This window comes from Suncus etruscus, chromosome 14 (genome assembly GCF_024139225.1).
Source record: "Suncus etruscus isolate mSunEtr1 chromosome 14, mSunEtr1.pri.cur, whole genome shotgun sequence".
In the NCBI taxonomy this organism is placed as follows: Eukaryota; Metazoa; Chordata; class Mammalia; order Eulipotyphla; family Soricidae; genus Suncus; species Suncus etruscus.
This window is the reverse complement of record NC_064861.1, coordinates 78,745,202-78,765,485: the sequence shown is the minus strand read 5'-3', so window position 1 is coordinate 78,765,485 and position 20,284 is coordinate 78,745,202. Positions and strand designations below refer to the sequence as shown.

General features: G+C 42.1%; 1 protein-coding gene across 1 annotated transcript in view; it reads right to left on the bottom strand.

The window, feature by feature from the left end:
• The window catches only part of TDRD12 (tudor domain containing 12), an 84,580-nt gene that overhangs the window by 8,763 nt on the left and 55,533 nt on the right, over positions 1-20,284 (bottom strand). Inside the window, 7 exon segments of the mRNA XM_049787445.1 lie at positions 947-1,039; positions 6,296-6,506; positions 8,029-8,216; positions 13,639-13,738; positions 17,410-17,630; positions 17,754-17,893; positions 18,240-18,357. Coding sequence (XP_049643402.1) covers positions 947-1,039; positions 6,296-6,506; positions 8,029-8,216; positions 13,639-13,738; positions 17,410-17,630; positions 17,754-17,893; positions 18,240-18,357 — 1,071 coding nt within the window.

The window sequence follows — 20,284 nt, the reverse complement described above, 5'->3', positions numbered from 1 at the left end:
CCTAGGGCCTCCGCACCCTCTCCACCTTGTGTGGAGAAGATTTTGCCACCAGCAGGAAGAACACGTGTGAGGGTTCACTTAGGAGGGTTCCCTGGTGAGTGCCACCGACCTGCTTCCTCCTAGAAAGGGGCTCTGCTGAGAAACACCTCACCATCCACAGGGCATGATTCACTGCTCTATGTCATATGAAATGGAGGAGAATGTTTTGGTAGAAAAAAAAAAGAGGAACTTGTCCAGGACACAAGATTTAGGGCCATCTTTGTGAAAGGAAGTTGGAGTCTCAGGTAAAGTTATAATGTCTGAGTTTCACATCACAGATAGTTCTTTCCTGAAGGCTCAATTCCAGGATTTGCTCATGATTTCACCCCAGATCCCATGTATTTATGCAGGTGGGACTGTTTTCTGATGGCTCTGATGTCCCTTTGGTTATGAGCTGTGTGGGTACTGCCATGGGAAATGCTTGTGCTTGTGGCTATGGAGGTGGCCAAATGCAGACATAACAACTGCTTTTGTGAGACATGGTTTCGGCTGCCAGGTCTCCTGGAAGTCCCTCAAATCTTTTCATTGTTATAAATGTAACAATTACGTGAACATTTCTATACAGGAACCTTATTTAAGTGAGGTTGGGAGGCTAAACAATGTGTAAGTTAGAAATCCATGCAACCCGAAAGGAAACTGGGATGGGGTAGGACAAATTTGGTGATGGGTATTCCCCTGATTCAATGTTAATATGTACCTAAAATACTACTGTGGAAGATATGTAACCCATTGTTATCACAATAGAAATTAAAAAAAAATAAAAAAAGAAAAAGAAATCTATGCAACCCAACATACCTTGCATCCGTCATGGAAGGTGAAGCTGCCTTCCTCTCAGGGAGAACCGCCTTTCAGGCAGATTTTAAAGGATACTTTAAAATTTTAAAGGATACTTTAATTAGATACTCACCATTGGATCGATCCAAACTGTATTTCCCAAAGCCAGTATCACTTTTGCATCATGAGTTTTTCCGATAATTTTGTGATGAATAAATCTAGTAACCTGAAAAGAAACTAGTTTCTCTAAGGTGCTAAGCAGTTTACTCTGGGGTCAGGGAGATAGCTCTAAGGGCTGGGCATGTATGTGGCACACAGGATTCCAGAGTTTGATCCCTGGCACTCTATAGTCCCTGTGGAGCACCAAAAGTGGACAGGCTCCCTTGGCCCTTAGCCTGGAGCTGGTAGTAGTCCCTGAGCACCCCTAGGAATGAACCCAAAGCAAACAAAAATGTGCTCTATTGTAAATTATCTGTGCTGTTAACTCCTTTGTTGGGTATTTGTGAATCCAAGAACAGTCCCCAGAATGAGAAATTTCTTCCCATCCCCTTATCCCCTTTCGGGGGGAGACCTTGGTAATATTTATCTGTAGCAAATAATAATCCACACAGACAAGAAGGATAGGGTGTAAAAGATTGGGCAAAGAGAGAGAGAGAGAATCCTCTTGCAGCCTGCAAACAACTTTCATGAAAGGATCCCTCTCCCCTGTCCATCAAGCTATTTATTGCCAACTCCACAGCACCCCCACCTGGAAGGGCTAGGTGGGGCAATAGTCACAGAACAATCCTAAGGAAATATTTTTATATACAACAATTCCAAGAATAATCTTATGGAAACTTTTTCATACACTACAATTCCCCCCTTTTTTGTAAAGAAACAATAATAATGTACAGAAGTAAGTAATATTTTTTATAATTGTAAAAAGAACAACTAAGCAATGGTAAAAGAGTGGCTGTTTGCATAAGCGCATCACCGGAAAAAGTATAGAAAAAATTTTTTAACCTAACACAGGGTGTTCAAAACCAGAAACAGATGTAAAGGAATCAACTCCAAGCTCCAGAGTAGAAAAAAATCTACAGCGTCCAAGATGAACAATTCCGAGTAAGTTTCCCTTGGAAAAGCAGAAGTCAAATATGAAATTCCAAGATTCAGGACCTAATAGGCCATGGGGACCTTGAGTAATTCTTAAAAAGGTTCCTGCACTCGTGCTGTTCATATCAATTTTTTCCCATGAAGATACTGCAATCTCTTTAATTATGTTTAAGATTTCCTTAGATAAAGCAGCTTGTGCCTGAATATCTGCATATTGATTTTCTGCCATTAATAATTCATATGAGAGATTGATCCCTGCCACTCGTTTTTTTGTTCCATCCGGGCTATATAATTTGGATTTCACACCCTCCGCATATAAAATCTCCCATTCAGTTCGCTGTTTAGATGGCAGGCATATTTCAGCTAGTTTTTTAAATTCATGCAGGGTCCAAAGTGATTTTCGACACCAAAGTCTTAGCATCTCCACACAATATGGAGAAGTTGGCCCAAAGTCCTTACATGCTTTCTTAAACCGTTCCATGTCTTCTATTTCAAGGGGTTCATAAATTGGTATATATACTGTTTGTAACGGAACTGAGGCCAGATTAGCAGAAGTACTCTGCACCAGGCTCTGAGCCCTGACATGTGGAGCACTAGCCTGTGATTCGTCATCTGAGTCGGCACTATTATGTGATTCCATTCTGTGTACAGAATCCGGACTCACTTGTGGACTTAGCACCAGGGGTTGGTCATCAGTGTTAATATTTTGATTTGGGTCCTGAGTTTCTAAATTATGTTTCCGAGTAGATTTTTTGTTGGGAAAAATGCCTATATTTTTGATGGTGGTGCTAGATTAATCAGCCTGCACTTTGGCCTGGAGTTTCATTGGATAGCTCTCCTAATCCAGGCTGGTCTTAGCCTCACTTTTTCCACACTTTTTACTTCCTAAATACCAGCCAATACCTATGCACACCATAACAATATTAGCAAACACAGAGATTCCACAAACTACGACTGATGGAGACAACATAGGCGAGGCAAATATTTGAGTATAAATTTTCGTTTGGACTATAGACCACAACCAACCAAAAGCAATGAATTTTCCTATCATCAAGCCTATTCGTTTTAAATAGTATGGAAATATCCACTTGACAAACGCAGAACCAAAGAATTTGTAACAAGGGGGCACAATCAACGCGGCTGACCATAGAAGCCATCCAAGGATCTCCAGAGGCAATTTCCAATAAAGCGTTTCACTTACAGTTATTGAGGGTCCAAGTCCACCTGTTCCAGGCACCATTTGTAAATTATCTGGGGTGTTAAATCCTTTGTTGGATATTTGTGAATCCAAGAACAGTCCCCAGAATGAGAAATTACTTCCCATCCCCTTGTCCCCTTTTGGGGGGAGACCTTGGTAATATTTATCCACAGCAAATAATAATCCACACAGACAAGAAGGATAGGGTGTAAAAGATTGGGCAAAGAGAGCCAAGAGAATCCTCTTGCAGCCTGCAAACAGCTTTCACAAAAGGACCCCTCTCCCCTGTCCATCAAGCTATTTATTGCCAACTCCACAGCGCCCCCACCTGGAAGGGCTAGGTGGGGCAATAATCACAGAACAATCCTAAGGAAATATTTTTATATACAACAATTCCAAGAATAATCTTATGGAAACTTTTTCATATACTACAATAAGTTACAGGTGTATAGTATATTTTGCAGAAATGTTATATTTCTGAAAAGGGCTAGTATGGTAATTTTCACTTTATTACGTTGTTGCTATGGAAATATTAACCGCCTTTGGCTAGAGGCAGAGTCAGAATTACAAAAGCTTCTTCTATATTTCAGAGAAGGGGGAGATGTAACTCCACCCTGGATTTAGGTGTAGCTACCTGAGACCCGCCCATTTATGGGAGGGGTCTTGGGAACTGGGTATTACGTGTAACCTTACCTGCAAGAGCCCTCCCATTCTGAGGAGTGGTCTTGGAAGGTTATATAAGACCTTTGACCCAGGGGATTAGGCCTTTTTTGGTCTTTTGCCAGCATGGAGGTCAAAGGGAGGATGGCTGACAGGAGTTAAGATGCAGGGCTAGCTAAGAATGGCTGAATGCTTAAAAGGTTATGATATAGGCCACACATGTGGTGAATAGGGCATGAATAAAGTTGATGCTTCCTGATGCCTGTCTCTGAATGAGTCTGATTCCGCCGTTCACCTAAGCCTGGGACCCGCCAGCTGAATGGGGATGGCGGAGCCACGTGGCCTGGGATGGCAGAGAATAATCCCTCCATCTAACCACCTCCATCCAGCTCCATCATTAATTATTTAATGCAACACTCTATTATTTGCCAATGCATTTCATTTGAGCCCTATCACCCTGGCATCACACCCCTTCCTTTGGCAAAGGGAACAGACCACCATGGAGTCTACTAAGTACAAAAGTGGACATCTCTGCCTTTGGACTCCTCACTCGTGCCTCTTATAGGGGGCTAACAACTATCTTCACAGTGTGGCCATTTCTTCTAAAGCAACATTTCCTGCTGCTCCCTAGGAGGGTGGGGGCACAGTTCTTGGGCCCCTCTGCACTTGCACTGTGCTAGGGTGCCCTTTCCTGAGCACCTGGGCAGCTTTCAGCTCAAGGAGAACCACTCAAGAGGAGTCAGGTAGGTTTTAATTCCAATTTAAAGCAGAATAAAAGGGAGTTGGCTCATCATGATCTAGTCATCTCTATCCCCCTTCTACTTTAAACACTGGAAGGAAATTTTCCCTATTACTACAGCAGACTCCTCTGCAAGACAGACTTGAGTTCTATCAAGTTTTATCTTGACCAGAGGTCTCAAACTCGCGGCCTGTGGGCTGTTTGCGGCCCTCCATACAACATTTTGTGGCCCTGCCCTAGAGGAATCTTTTTTTGTTTTGTTTTGTTTTAGTTGTTTGGGTCACACCCCCGTGTTCAAGACTTACTACTGACTTTGCACTCAAGGATCACCCCGGCTTTGCCTCCTGCGGCCCCCAGGTAAATTGAGTTTGAGACCCCTGATCTTGACCAATAGTGAACTCAGTGTTTCTTGAGATCAAGGACCCTGATCAGAAAACCCACACAGCACCAGCACATAAAGGACACTAGGTCAGTGCTTTGCAAAAGAAAAACACTGACGTGTGCCGGAGAGATAGCATTGAGGTAAGGTGTCTGCCTTGCATGCAGGTCAGTGGTTCGAATCCCGGCATCCCATATGGTCCCCCGAGCCTGCCAGGGGCGATTTCTGAGTGTAGAGCCAGGAGTAACCCCTGAGCATTGCTGAGTGTGACCCCAAAACAAAACAAAACAAACAAACAAAAAAAAACAAAAAAAAAGGAAAGAAAGAAAAGAAAAACACTAATGTGCATTGGTGGGGAAAAAAAAAGGTCAGAACTAAACACATACCCAATTCAAAGTCAATGACAATAGAATCAAGAGATCCAAACTATAACAATCTAAACTTAAAATGGACCTGTTACACTGGAAGGCCATGGGGCTAAGGTTGGAGGTATAGGATGCATACTGGGAACTTTGGTGGGAGGGAGGTTAACACAGATGGTGTGAATGACCCTAATTTACTGTCCTATATGCCTGAAATACAACTATGAAGGATTTGTAATAAAAAATAAAAAAGAAAAACACTTATGGAGTTGGAGAGATGGTACAGGGATTAGTGCTGGTTTCAATCCCTAGTTCAACCTCATACAGCCCCCCAAGTCCCACCAAGACTGATCCCTGAGTGCAAAGTCAGAAATCAGCCCTGAGCACCATCAGATATGGCCCCTGGCCCCCAATACAAAAAAAAAAAGAAAGAAAACAAGAAATTTCTAATATAAGTTATATTTTTCACTAAGTTCATTAGTAAAGAATTCAGTACAAATGATGAATATCCTGTATTGTGGAATGAACTACCAGTCTACTACCTTGTTTATAACCCAAACTGTTTTCATTCTGCAAATTGAAAAGATGTCATATCCCCATAAGTAGATGAAGCAAAATTCACAAAAGGCTGCTCTGAAGACTCAGGAGCGTCACTGCGACCAGGACCCTCTCTCTGCAGCATGGACAGTGCAGACCTTTGGGCATATGTATTCCTTCCTGAACTAGATCTGCGTACATGCAGTTTTCTTCATCTCAGTGATGTCGTTGGTGACATCCTCACTACCCACTGAAATAGAAAGTCCCTTCCAGCCTGTCACCTACCTATGTCGTTTCTCCTTCACCCCCCGACAGGACAACCACTTCCGTAGGACTTGTCTGGTTTTTTGACCCTGGCCCTGCTTGGTGCTGCAAGGCTCAGAGTCTGGTCTGGTGTGAGCTCCTGTGTGAGTGAGCAGGGAAAAGCAGACTGGGCTTCTGCTGTACAGAAACATGACCTATAAGACCCTAATTCTGTATATGTTGAGTGTGTTCCAAAAGTCAGAAGCACTCACCTTTGGGTTCCATTCAACCTCATCGTCAGCAGGCTTTACTCTGCACACAATGAACTCCACAGCTTGTGGGGGAAGTGTGTGGAAATGTTCTGGGAGTTGTAGCAGTTGGTCTCTTTTGACCAACTCAGTCTTGCCCTCATCTATAAACTTGACTAGGACATTGTCCTGTATGCAGGTGTCTTCATTCGGGCTCATCTCCAACACCTGCACCCTGAAAAGTAATGGTGGCAATCAGTTGAACAGACTCTAAAATGGACCATCTTTGTCTTTCCATATTCATTAGAGGCAAAACAAAAAGTCTTAACTGCATGGTCTTTTATTTAGTAGCAGAAGTAAAGTCACTAGAACTTTCAAGAGTACTTTGCAGTAGAATATTTAATTAAAATATACCAAAGAATTTTTTATTAAGTATGCTTTACTTTTGTAGAGAGCAAATCCCTTTTTCTTTTCTTTTTTTTTTTTGTTGTTTTGTTTTTGTTTTTGGGTCACACCCGGCAATGCTCAGGGGTTACTTCTGGCTCTAAGCTCAGAAATCACCCCTGGCAGGCTTGGGAGACCATATATAATGCTGGGAGATTTGAACCACTGTCCTTCTGCATATAAGGCAAATAAATGCCCTACCTCTATGCTATCTCTCTGGCCCCCAAATCCCTTTCTCTGTTTTTTTTTTTGTTTGTTTGTTTGTTTTGGGTTTTGGGCCACACCCAATGACGCTCAGGGGTTACTCCTAGCTATGTGCTCAGAAATTGCTCCTGGCTTGGGGGATCATATGGGATGCCAGGAGATCGAATCACGGTCCTTCCTAAGCTAGCACAGGCAAGGCAGATGCCTTACCACTTGTGCCACCGCTCCAGCCCCTCAGGTCCCCTTTTCTAACAAGTTAACAGAGCAAATTCAGTTTCAGAGATTTGCCACCCCACTCTCACCTGGAGAGGCACTGGAGGGAAGTGATGCAAACTGACCACCTGGCTTGGATCCTAGACTCTGCCATATACTGAAATAACCTTAAGTGATGCATGTAAGGCTACCAAGACCTGGCCAGCTTCTTTCAAAATGGAAAGAACACCCAATTTACATGCATTCTACAAGAATGAAGAGCTGCAGATCTATGTATGTATGGCCTAATGAAGGTCCAGTAACAGGTCCCATATATACCCATATCATAAAGGTACATGAGCTTCCAGACTCTATATCTGGGAACCCACATTTAGAGGTGCTTCACATGTATAAGTGGGTCAGGTACTGGGAAGAAAAAACACTGGCAGCATCTCCTCAGGGACAGAGAGAAAAACAGGCTTTAGTGGGCCAGAGCAATAGCACAGTGGGCAAAGAGTTTGTTTGCATGCAGTCAACCCCCAGTTTGATCTAGGCCTCCCATATGGTCCCCTGAGCCTGCAAGGGATAATCCCTGAGTGTAGAGTTGAGAGTAATTCCTGAGCAGTTCTGGATGTGGCCCCAAAACTAATGAAAAGATAAAAAAAAAAAGGCATTAGAGCCAGAGCAACAGTACAGTTTGTCCTGCATGTGTTCAACCTAGGTTTGATCCCTAGCCCATGCATTGGTCCTTCAAGACCACCAGAAGCGATCCTTGAGTAGAGCAAAGAGTAGGCATGAATACTGCAGTGTGGTCTAAAAAAGACAAACAAACAAACAGCAACAAAATAAAGATTAATGCCGTTCAAAGTTCTCTCATGCTTCACAACTTCTAGAGATGAAATAAATCAGCATCTTACCTATAAAAAACTGCTTTTTCTGCCAATCCATATAATCCAAATCTCTCCACCTTTTCAACAACTGTTTTATTACTGGAATCTTCAAAATACTGATTCATTTCAGCATTAAGAGTTACATAAAGATCCACGTGTTTATCGATTATACGACCAAGGAATTTAGTTGCATTCATAATATAAAAGGGAATTATCTGAAATATACACATTAAGCATAGACAAATCAATCTAAATCCAGAGGTATCTGCAGCGATCAACACCTAAGAACCCAAATCACAAGCAAGAATTTAGAAATAAGCTAGAAAACTGGCCCCAAAGTTGAAATTCAAACCTTATCATCATATAAAGTTCTATCTTAAATCTACAGAAAGATTCCTGGAAGTAGATATTATTTATCTTGAAATTTCATTACTAGGGAATAAACATTCCCTGGTTTATTTAAAAAAAAAACACTTTATAACAATCCTTAAAATAGATCCATCTCTGTCTCCTGAGAACTTTCAGATCTTGGATCATGCAACAACCAGTGTTTCATGAGGAGCTCAGTGTGCAAGACATGGGGGTGACAGAGAAGCCAAGTCCAATGAGGCTCAGCAACAGAAAGGGGACAGGAAAGCAGAGGCAGGGTGAGGGCAGCAGGGAGTAGGGATGCGGGCTGTGGGGGGGGGGGGGGAATGTGCTCACTGCAGCCAGTGTGACCGAGGCATATTCTTATCTTTCTAGTGCTGGCACCATTAAAAGCTCCTTTCTGGTAGTGGATTTCTGAAACATTGCCTTTCTGCAGTTCAGGAGGAAGCTAGTTTTATATTAATTTCATGGGCTCTTTCTCCCATTTTTATGATGATCTATAACTAGACTGGTCAGAACCAGTTCTTTCGAATTTGCTCCCTGGACAAGTTTAACTTGAATTAGATGCTACATATGGACAAGGCTGGTTATTTGAAACAAAAGGGTAGGAACATTAAACAAACATCACAGCCTTCACTACTAAGATTGTGACTTTGCTGCCAAGTGTAGACAGACTTTTCCCTTCAAAAATAAGCTTGTGACCACTTGATAAGGCTAACTGGTAAATCTTACATTTTGGTAAAGTTTTTTTTTTTTATTGCTTGTTTCCATTAAAAAGTACTGAAGGACTGATTATGTTTTTCATGAGCCACAACATTGGTGCTCAGGGATCACTCCTGGCAGGGCTCTGGGGACCATATATATGTAGTGCTAGGTATTGAAGTGAGACTGTGTGCAAGGCAAGAGACCTACTGACTAAAGTATTGCTTTTTTTGTTTTGTTTTGTTTTGGGGCCACACCTGGTAATGCTCAGGGGTTACTCCTGGCTGTATGCTCAGAAATTGCCTGACTTGGGGGACCATATGGGACACTGGGGGATTGAACTGCAGTCCATCCTAGTTTAGCATGTGCAAGGCAAAAGCCATACTGCCTGTGCCACTTCTCTAGCCCCTGAAGTATTGGTTTTCTAAAAAATAATTACTTTATAAATACCATGGTGACAAAATTGTTCATGATTGAGCTTCTGTCATACAATACCCTTCACCAGGTCACATTTCCTGCCACCAATGTCCCCAGTTTCCTTCTAGAGAAGGGACCAAAGAGATAGGACAGTGCTAGGGCTCTTGTCTTACAGTCAACCTAGGTTTGATCCTGAACATTCCATATAGTCCCCTGAACACTGTTAGAAACACTCAGGAATAATTCCTGAGTTCAGAGCCAGGAGTAATCCCTGAGCACAAATGGGTATGAGCCCCCTTTGGGGAAGGGACCACTACAGAATGATAGCATTCATTTATGTGATATAAAGAAGCATTGTAAGGGGATAAGAAAAGGTCAGAGGAGGGGCCGGTGAGGTGGCGCTACAGGTAAGGTGTCTGCCTTGCAAGCGCTAGCCAAGGAAAGGACCACGGTTCGATCTCCCGGCGTCCCATATGGTCCCCCCAAGCCAGGGGCAATTTCTGAGCGAGTAGCCAGGAGTAACCCCTGAGCATCTAACAGGTGTGGCCCAAAAAACCAAAAAAAAAAAAAAAAAAAAAAAAAAAGAAAGAAAAAAAAAAGAAAAAGAAAAGGTCAGAGGAAAAGAAACTAAGAGTTGGCCCACAGTTGGTAGGTGTACTGTTAAGAGCATCAGTAACAGTTTGTAAATCACAAAGCCTCAATAAAAACTGGGGGAAAATTAAAGTGAGCAATAGTAAAGTACTAAGGCCCATATATAACAAAAAATAATTAAAATAAAAAATATAAGGAGCAGAACAACATGTCTTTAGTCAGTAAAAGTCACTAGAAAAATATTTTTAATATCTTTAAACATCGTGATTACAAATATGATTGTAGTTGGATTTCAGTCATGTAAAGAACACCCCCCTTCACCAGTACAATATTCCCATCACCAATATCCCAAATCTCCCTCCTCCCCACCCCACCCCTGCCTGTACTCTAGACAGGCTTTCAACTTCCCTCATTCATTCAGATTATTATGATAGTTCCCAATGTAGTTATTGCTCTAACTGCACACATCACTCTTTGTGGTGAGCTTCATGTAGTGAGCTGGATTTTCTAGCCCTCCTATCTTTTTCTCTTGAGAATTATTGCAAGAATGTCTTTTATTTTTCTTAAGACCCATAGATGAGTGAGACTATTTTGTGTCTATCTCTCTCCCTCTGACTTATTTCACTCCACATAATAGATTTCATGTACATCCATGTATAGGAAAATTTCATGACTTCATCTCTCCTGATGGCTGCATAATATTCCATTGTGTATATGTACCACAGTTTTAGCCATTCATCTGTTGAAGGACATCTTGGTTGTTTCCAGAGTTTGGCTATTGTAAATAGTGCTGCAATGAATATAGGTGTGAGAAAGGGATTTTGCATTGTATTTTTGTGTTCCTAGGATATATCCCTAGGAGTGGTATAGCTGGATCACATGGGAGCTCAATTTCCAGCTTTTGCTGGATCACATGGGAGGTCAATTTCCAGCTTTTGGAGGAATCTCCATATCGCTTTCCATAAAGGTTGGACTAGACGGCATTCCCACTAGCAGTGGATAAGAGTTCCTTAGTTCCTTTCTCTCCACATCCCTGCCAGCACTGCTTGTTCTTGTTCTTTGTGATGTACACCAATCTGTGGCATGAGATGGTACCTCATGGTTGTTTTGATTTGCATTTCCCTGATGATTAGTGATGTGGAGCATTTTTTCATGTACCTTTTGATAATTTGTATTTCTTCTTTGACAAAGTGTTCATTTCTTCTCCACATTTTTTGATGAGATTAGATTTTTTTTCTTGTAAAGTTCTGTCAGTGCCTTGAATATTTTGGATATTAGCCCCTTATCTAATGGGTATTGGGTGAATAGTTTCTCCCACTCCGTGGGTGGCTCTTCTCAACTTAATATACGTATTCCCATCTGTTTATCTGTGCTTCCACTTGTTTGGAGAGTGCTGTTTTCTCCTTAAAGATGCCTTTAGTCTTAATGCCAAGGAGTGTTTTACCTACATATTGTTCTATATACCTTATAGAAAAATATAGCTATGAACTAAATGAAAACTTTTGGAACAGGAAGACAGCTTTGCATGTGCCCACGCACCACATGGTCTCAGCATCATCAGGTCCTGTAATGGAGGCCCCGCAGCAGCACTGGGCCAGAGCAGCCGATCAGCTGGTAAGAGCTGCCAGGAGAGGTCCTGAGCCTCCTGAGGAGTACTTGTAGAGTCAAAATAAACAAAACTTAATTACACCTCTGAAAATAACCTGTGGGGCTGGAGTGGGTACAGTGAGTATGGCTAACCCAGGTATGATCCCTTATATCCCATAATGTCCCCTGAGCCCACCAGGAGTTATCCCTGAGTGCAGAGTCAGAAATAAACTGAGTACTGCTTACTATGACCACAAAAAATAAATTTAAGGGGTTGGGGTGATAACACTGTGGCGAGGGCAATTTGCCTTGCATGTGGATGACCCCAGCATCCCATATGGTCCTCCACATATGAAGCCTACCACAGGAGTAATTTTTGAGTCACCCCTGAGCACTGTTAAGTGTGAACCAACAGCCAAAATAAATAAATAAATAAATTGTAATATACCCCAAACAACAAAAATTTAAAAACAATCTACTTTTAAGCTAAGATAAATGATCAAAAATATGAGAGAACAACATGAATCAAAATTAAAAAAATTCAAACATAAGGTGACATTTACTCAGAAGATCATATGGAATTAAGAAAAAAAAAACCATGGGCCCGGAGAGATAGCACAGCGGCGTTTGCCTTGCAAGCAGCCAATCCAGGACCAAAGGTGGTTGGTTTGAATCCTGGTGTCCCATATGGTCCCTCGTGCCTGCCAGGAGCTATTTCTGAGCAGACAGCCAGGAGTAACCCCTGAGCACCACCGGGTGTGGCCCAAAAACAAAAACAAAAACAAAAAAAAAGAAAAAAAAGACATTTCATTAATTAGAAACAAAGTGTGCCACCACAGGTGTGTCTGGGGGCTAACTCACAGACTGCAAAAGGCCTGGAAAAAGCCTTGGAGGTGACCAAGGGTCTTGAGAAGATCATTTGGGATGATGGGGCCAATTGTCCCTCCAGAAAAAAGTGAGGCAGAAGAGTCCCTGGGCACCCCAAGATTAGGCCCTGAGTACAGTTGGCTGTGACCCAAAAAGCAAAAATAAATAAATAAACCAATAAATAAATAAAGGCAGTAAAGGAGGAAAGGTGGGTGGAAATTGTGGTGGAGGGGTAGGGTGGGGTAGGGGAGACAAAGTCCCAAGGATTATCCAGCTGAGTTTCCGGGGAGCAAGGAACTGCCCAGCCAACTGGCTTTCATAACTGAGAGAGAGTAACTGAGAGAGTAAACCTGTGCAGTTTTAAGTCATGCAGTTGTTTTTATTTTTTTCCTCTCCTCTCCCTCTCCCTCTCCCTCTCCCTCTCCCTCTCCCTCTCCCTCTCCCTCTCCCCCTCCCCTCCCCCCTCCCCTCCCCTCCCCTCCCCTCCTCTCCTCTCCTCCTCCCCTCTCCTCCTCTCTCCTTTCCTCCTCTCCTCGTCTCCTCTCCTCCTCTCCTCCTCTCCTCTCTTCCTCTCCTCTCATCTCCTGTGCTCTACTCCTCTGCTCTCCCTTCTCTCTCCTTCTTCTCCCCTCCTCTCCTCTTCTCTTTTCTCTCTCTTTCCCTTCCCCCCTCTCTCTCCCTCTGTGCCCACAAACAGACCCAATAGCTCAGACCCAGCATTAGAGAAGGAGCCTTGGGGGGAAGGTAAGGTGGTAAGAGACCAGGTAACAAGGAAGAAAGAATGGAATCAGAAGGATTCAAAACACAGCTCCTCAGCCATTTGCAGCACAAGGAATTCCTATAAGTAAATAATTATGGATAATTCTGAAAAGTTTTATATAATTCTTACATTTGTTGTTTCTCAGTTTGATCTTGATTTTCTTTATATGCTGGAGCTTTAAAATTAGGCACCTTTCAAGGATCCATGATCCATGTCTACTGTCAGATTATATGACCACTGGAAGTCATTAATGTATTCTAGTAAGATTCTAATGTTTAAGAATATGAAACACTCATTAAAATAACCATTAACATTTCAACTAAAGGACCCTTGACAGAACTTACTTTAATGTATCCAAATTTTGGAAGAGCTTGGTTTGAGGTGTTCTTTGGCATGTCTATTTCTGGGTTAATCTGGTGTCGATCAGGACAGGTTCTTTTGTTTCTGAAAAAAGGTAATGAGACTTTTTACAGCAAACTAAAACAATGCAATTATATATTTTTCAAATTGAACTTTTCTGGCATTGCTAGAGATTAAACCCAGGTTCTCACACATGCAAGGTATGCACTCTACTGCTAACCTATATCCCTGACCCCAAACAATTTTTTCAAATGAATTGCAAGTATTATTCAGGAATATATAATTAAAACTAGAGCAAGCACTAAACTAAGCACTTTAAAATGAAATAAAATGTCCAGCTGATACTAAGAATATGTAAATAGGGGCCGGAGAGATAGCACAGCGGTAAGGCATTTGCCTTGCATGCAAAAGGACAGTGGTTCGAATCCTGGCATCCTATATAGTCCCCTGAGCCTGCCGGGGGCGATTTCTGAGTATACAGTCAGGAGTAGGCCCTGGGCGATGCCGGGTGTGACCCAAAAACAAAAAAAAAAAAAAAAAAAAAAAAAAAAAAAAAAAAAAAAGAACATGTAAATAAGTAGAAAGTATAAATATATATTAAATAAATTATATTTTGTATAATTTAATGCTAAATAAATGTAAAATCATTCCTTTATTCTCACCCTAGGCATTCTTCAATGTAATATATATATATATATATATATATATATATATATATTTTGGTTTTTGGGTCACACCTGGCAGCGCTCAGGGGTTACTCCTGGCTCTATGCTCAGAAATCGCTCCTGGCAGGCTCGGGGGACCATATGGAATGCCGGGATTCAAACCAATGACCTTCTGCATGAAAGGCAAACAACTTACCTCCATGCTATCTCTCTGGCCCCTTCAGTGCGATATTTAGTGATCAGAATCTATACATTCTAAATCAGAATCACATCACTGGAGCTCCCAAACCCAGAACCCAGGCATTTCTTTACCCAAACCAAGAATAAGCTGCAGCTTCTATATAAATATTTTATAGAAATTAACATTTTTAGCATCATCTACATTCTATAGCACTACAGATATTAAGTCTAACAACCTAGTTAGTATATCAAACTTTTGTTGTTATTGTTGTTTTTGGGCCACGTCTGGCAGAAATCAGGAGTTACTCCTGGCTCTGCATTCAGAAATAGCTACTGGCAGGCTCGGGGGACTATATAAAATGCCAGGGATTGTACCTAGGTCAGAGTCCAGATTGGCCATGTTCTAGGTAAATGCCCTACCCACTGTGCTCTTGCTCCAGCCTCTGTATATCCAACTTTTAAAAAGTTAAGATTGTCTTTAATGTAACATTAACCCCTTTCATGCTGTCTCAGTAAGTATTAGACACCTACTATTCCATTCCAGCATCCATTTCTCAATATGTCTGATCAATGCCAATACCTGCTGAAGACTGATACATATCAGAGTCCCCAAATTGCTTTGTTAGATGAATGCAATTGCTATCAAAGTTCCAGAAGATACTGTATTTTTTGAAGAAATTCACAAGCTTGTGCTTATATGTAAGAATATACACATGAATTAAAGCTTTATCTTTTTATGATTTATTTAAGCACCATAGTTACAAACATGTTCACAACTGGGTTTCAGCCATAAAATGCACACACCCCCCTTCACCAGCGCAACTTTCCCACCACCATGGTCCACCATTTCTTACCTCCCTCAAACCCTTGCCTGTCTTTAAGATAGGCATTGTATTTCTCTATCGTTGTTATGATTGCTGTTAAGTGTAGTAGTTTCTTCTCTATCTGCATTTACCACTCTTTGTGATAAGCTTGTGATCATGGGCTGGTCCTTCCAGCTCTCATCTCTATTGTCTCTGCGTGTTATTCTTATACTCTTTTATTTTTCTTAAATCCCACAGACGAGACTGTTCTGTGCTTATCTCTCTCCCTCTGATTTGTTTCACTCAACATAATAGTCTCTAAATCTATTCATATGTAAGCAAATTTCATGACTTCATTTCTTCTAACAGCTGCATAGTATTCCATTGTGTAGATGTGCCACAGTTTCTTTAGCCACTCATCTGTTGTTGGTCATTCTGGCCAACACTATTGTAAATAGTGCTGATATGAACATAGGAATGCAGAGAGCATTATTGTATTACGTTTTTTGTGGTCCTAGGTCAGTGATCATGGCTAAACTTTTTGAGCCCAAGTGTCTAAACTGCTACACAAAACCAAAGAATGCCTGGTCCTCCCAATGGCTAGTCTGGCCCTGTTGCCAGGTGAGCTGTAAAGCAGAAACGGGCACACTCACCTCCCGCCTTCCCACATATCTTAATTATGGACCCCTTCCCATGTGCCAGCTGCAAGGCCTTCGCATGCCATTGCCGGTACACGTGCCATATGTTCGCCATCAAGGTCCTATATATCCCTAGGAATGCTATTGCTCAATGGCCAGTTTTTTAAGGAATTTCCATATAGTTTTCCAAAAAGCACTGACTAGATGGCATTCTCACCAGCAGTATACATGACTGAAAGAGCCAAGCAGGGACCAAAGCGATAGCACAGCAGTAGATGTTTGCCTTGCACGCAGCCGATCCAGGACAGATGGTGGTTTGAATCCCAGTGTCCCATATGGTCCCCCAAGCCAGGAGTGATTTCTGAGCACAGAACCAGGAGTAACCCCTCAGCGTCACTGGTGTGGCCCAAAAACCAAAAAAAAAAAAATAAAAAAATAAAAAAAAATTAAAAAGAGCCAAGACAACTTGAAAGTAAGAGCAAAGTTGAGGAAGCACAAAGCCAGGAGAAACCCAAGCACTGACAAGTGTAACCCAACTCCTCACCCCCACCAGAGGAGCAAAAGATCTGAATAGGATTGCCATCAAAAACAACAACAACAACAAACCAACCCAGGGCTGGAGTGGTGGCACAAGTAGTAGGGCGTTACCTTGCACAAGCTGACTTCGGATGAATTATGGTTCGATTTCCCCACATCCCATATGGTCCCCCCAAGCTAGGAGCAATTACTGAGCGCATAGCCAGCAGTAACCCTGAACCCCTGAGCATCACCAGGTGTGGCCCAAAGAGCAAAAAAAAAAGTAACCACACTCAATAGGAGTATTAGGAAAATAAAACCCACACAGGTTACCATCAATACTCAGGAATACTTAACTCAATAGAATCATAGCAATTCAAACTCAACCAGTACTGATGGATCCATTAATGATCAATCTCTTTGGAGCATGTCTACCCCATCACCCAGCAATTCCATCCCAAAGTATACCCAAGAGAAAGAGAAAGAGGTGCATGTTTTCACAAAAAGTCAAGAACAAAAACCTTCACAACAGTTTCATATGCAAGAGCCCCAAACTGGAAACAACCCACAGTCTGATCAAAGAAGAATGGTCACTGTGTGACTGGCTAAGGCACAAGGCAAAGTGGGCAAGGGTCTGAGGAGATTTTAAGGGTGCTGCTAGAGAGCTGGGTTGTGATTTACATGGGTACATGCAGTATAATCATCCACTGAACGGCAAATGTCTTGTATTTGATTGGATGCTTTATCTTAACTCCAAAAATGACAGGCTTGGGGTCATAGTGATAGAACAATGGATAGAGCACTACTTGCCTTGTATGTGGCTGACCCAGATTTGATCCCTGATATTCTACATGGTCCCCTGAGCATGGAGTAATTCTTGAGTGCAGAGTCAGGAACTTTACTGGTATGAACCCCCCTATCTCTCTCCCCTACAAAATAAATGGCAGGCTTACTTGCAAAAACCAAAAGACTTAAGAGATGGACAAAGAGGCCTCCTTGCTTTCCTTTCTTCTTTGGTTACCAGGAGTCCTTTAGTGAATTCATAGAGCTCAGGTGGAATCTTGGCATCTGCTCGCTCCAGGTAGTGTAGAACACCAACTGCGTAAGATGCATTTTTCTCCGTAAGCAGCAAGACAGATTTGGTTTTCCTGTCTCCTTGTTCTGCAGAAAATCCCTGAGGTAGGGGTGGGGGGAGAATAAAAGTAGTGAATTGCCCAGAGCAATCCACGCACTATAAATGAATGTCATTACATGAGAAACACCAACAGAAGACAGAAAGATAAAATGTTGATCGAACCTGTTCAGTTAAACTCTGAAAATGATCAGACATGCAATATAGGCGTCCACCAAATATTTTTGGCGAGGAAGGAAAGCTGAAGTGAATCACACAAGTAGCATCAGTGATGGCCAAGAGAGGAATGCAGTTATCTGTTAAGGCTGGAAAAAGAAGCAGGACAATTACAAATAACCTTGAAATTCCACCAAACTCACCCCCTACGTAGGTAATTTCAACAACCAGACTACAACACATTTCTTTATTGCATTTACCTTCTAGAGATCCTTTTTCAGTTCCTACCCCCCAAAAATATCACAGCCCAGTAACCACAATTGGGGGCACTGGCATCTGCCTCGGCAAACCTAAGGGACAAACACACTGACTGGGAAGTTAACAGCCCTCATTAATTCCCAGTGATGTGGGGCTCAGAAACCAATGATCTGCTATGGCAAGAGTCCTCTTCATTGTTGTGCTTTTCTACATCTAAGGAGCAATCTAAACACTTACCTAATGCAATGTGAGAGCCAGAATTTAGCTTCTTTTTCCACTGTTCTAAAACACTCTTTAAGTTATAAATCAAGCCCGAATGCATCTTCAGGCAAAATATTGAATTGCATTCTATGACCTAAAGAGGAATTCAAAGAGATCAGGTCAAAGATAGTAAAGCCTGTGTTCCCTTCAATCATTACTGCTGTAAACCTCACTGTGAAGTATTGCTACATTGATCCACTAATTCAGGAGAATGAGCAAAACAAATGTTTGAAATTCTACAGCTTATGTCTAAATAATTTGACCAAGTGAAATTGGGGAGGGGGGTTGGGGCCACACCCGGCAGCGCTCAGGGGTCACTCCTAGCTCTACTCTTAGAAACTGACCCTGGCAGGTTCGGAGGACCATATGGGATGCCAGGGATCGAACCCAGATCTGGGTCATCAGCATGCAAGGCAAATACCCTACCATTGTGCTATCACTCTGACCCTCAAGTGAAATATTCTAATTAAACATTTATTTGGGGGGGGGTTGGAGTGATAGTATAGTGGGCAGGGCATTTGTCTTGCATGTTGTGGACCCAGTTTCCATCTCCAGCATTCCATATAGTCCCCCAAGCTTGCCAGGAGTAACTTCTGAGCACTGCCAGGTGTGGCCCCAAAACAAAAACAAAAACAAATTATTTTCCCAAGACTGGACTGATAGGACAGCAGGTGTGCTTGCCCTGGACACAGCTGACAGAAGTTTAATCTCCATCATCTGAGAACTGCCAGGAGTGATCCTTGAGCTTAGAGCCAGGAGGTACGCTTTAAGCATCACAGGTATAGCATCTCCCCACCAAATTATTTTCCCTTCTTTAAAAAGTGATCTACAGAGTCTGGAAAGATAGTACAGTGGGTAAGGCTTGTACATTTGCCTTGCGTGTGGCTGACCAGGGTTCAATCCCTAGCACCTACATGGTCTACCAAGCATTGCCAGGAGTAATTCCCGAGTGTAGATCGAGAAATAATCCCTAAACATCATTGGGTGTGGCCAAAAAAAAAAAAAAAAAAGAAAAAAGAAAAAAGAAAAAAAATTATCTACTTTGTGAAGAACTTCTTAAAAACTTCCTCAAGGGGGCCAGAGATAGCACAGAGGTAGGGCATTTGCCTTGCAAGTGGTCGACCCGAGACAGACATGGGTTCGAATCCCAGCATCCCATATGGTCCCCTGAGCCTGCCAGGAGTGATTTCTGAACTCAGAGTCAGGAGTAACTCCTGACACTGCTGCCAGGTGTGGTCCCAAAACAAACAAACAAAAAACTCCCTCAAGATGAAAGATTTGATTTCAGTCAATCACAAGTTTATTTGGAGTCATTTTGGGTCTGACTGGAATTCTCATGAAACTATTTCTTCAACCTCACAAGCCCTGCAGTAGTACATGGTGAAAAGTATACCTCCATTTATTTATCTATCAAAAATAAAACTTCAACCTGTCAAAAATGATAAACAGAGGTCTGGCGAGACAGTCAGCTGGTAGGGTGCTTATTTGCCTGGTTTAAGTTGATTCCTGGCATACCATATTGTCCTCTGTGCCCTACCAGGAGTGATTCTTTTTTTATTTTATTTTTTTATTTTTTGGTTTTTGGGTCACACCTGGCAGCGCTTAGGGGTTACTCCTGGCTCTATGCTCAGAAATCGCTCCTGGCAGGCTCAGGGAACCATATGGGATGCTGGGATTCGAACCACCGACTTTCTGCATGCAAGGCAAATGCCTTACCTCCATGCTATCTCTCCGGCCCCAGGAGTGATTCTTGAGCAAAGTCAGGACTAAGACCTGAGCATCCCAAAGAACCCCAAAGCCAATAAAATCAAATAAAAATGGTCTATTCATACATTGTATATAGACTCATTTACCAACACATATAAATACATGCACACAAATCAACAGCACTGTTTCCAATAGAATCCTCCCTGCCACAGCTCCTAGATCTCATTTCCACTGAATTTTAATAGTATATTACATTTTTTATTTTATTTAGCTTGTCCTTGTTTTCCAGAATTATTTCTCTAAGTGGGCAACAC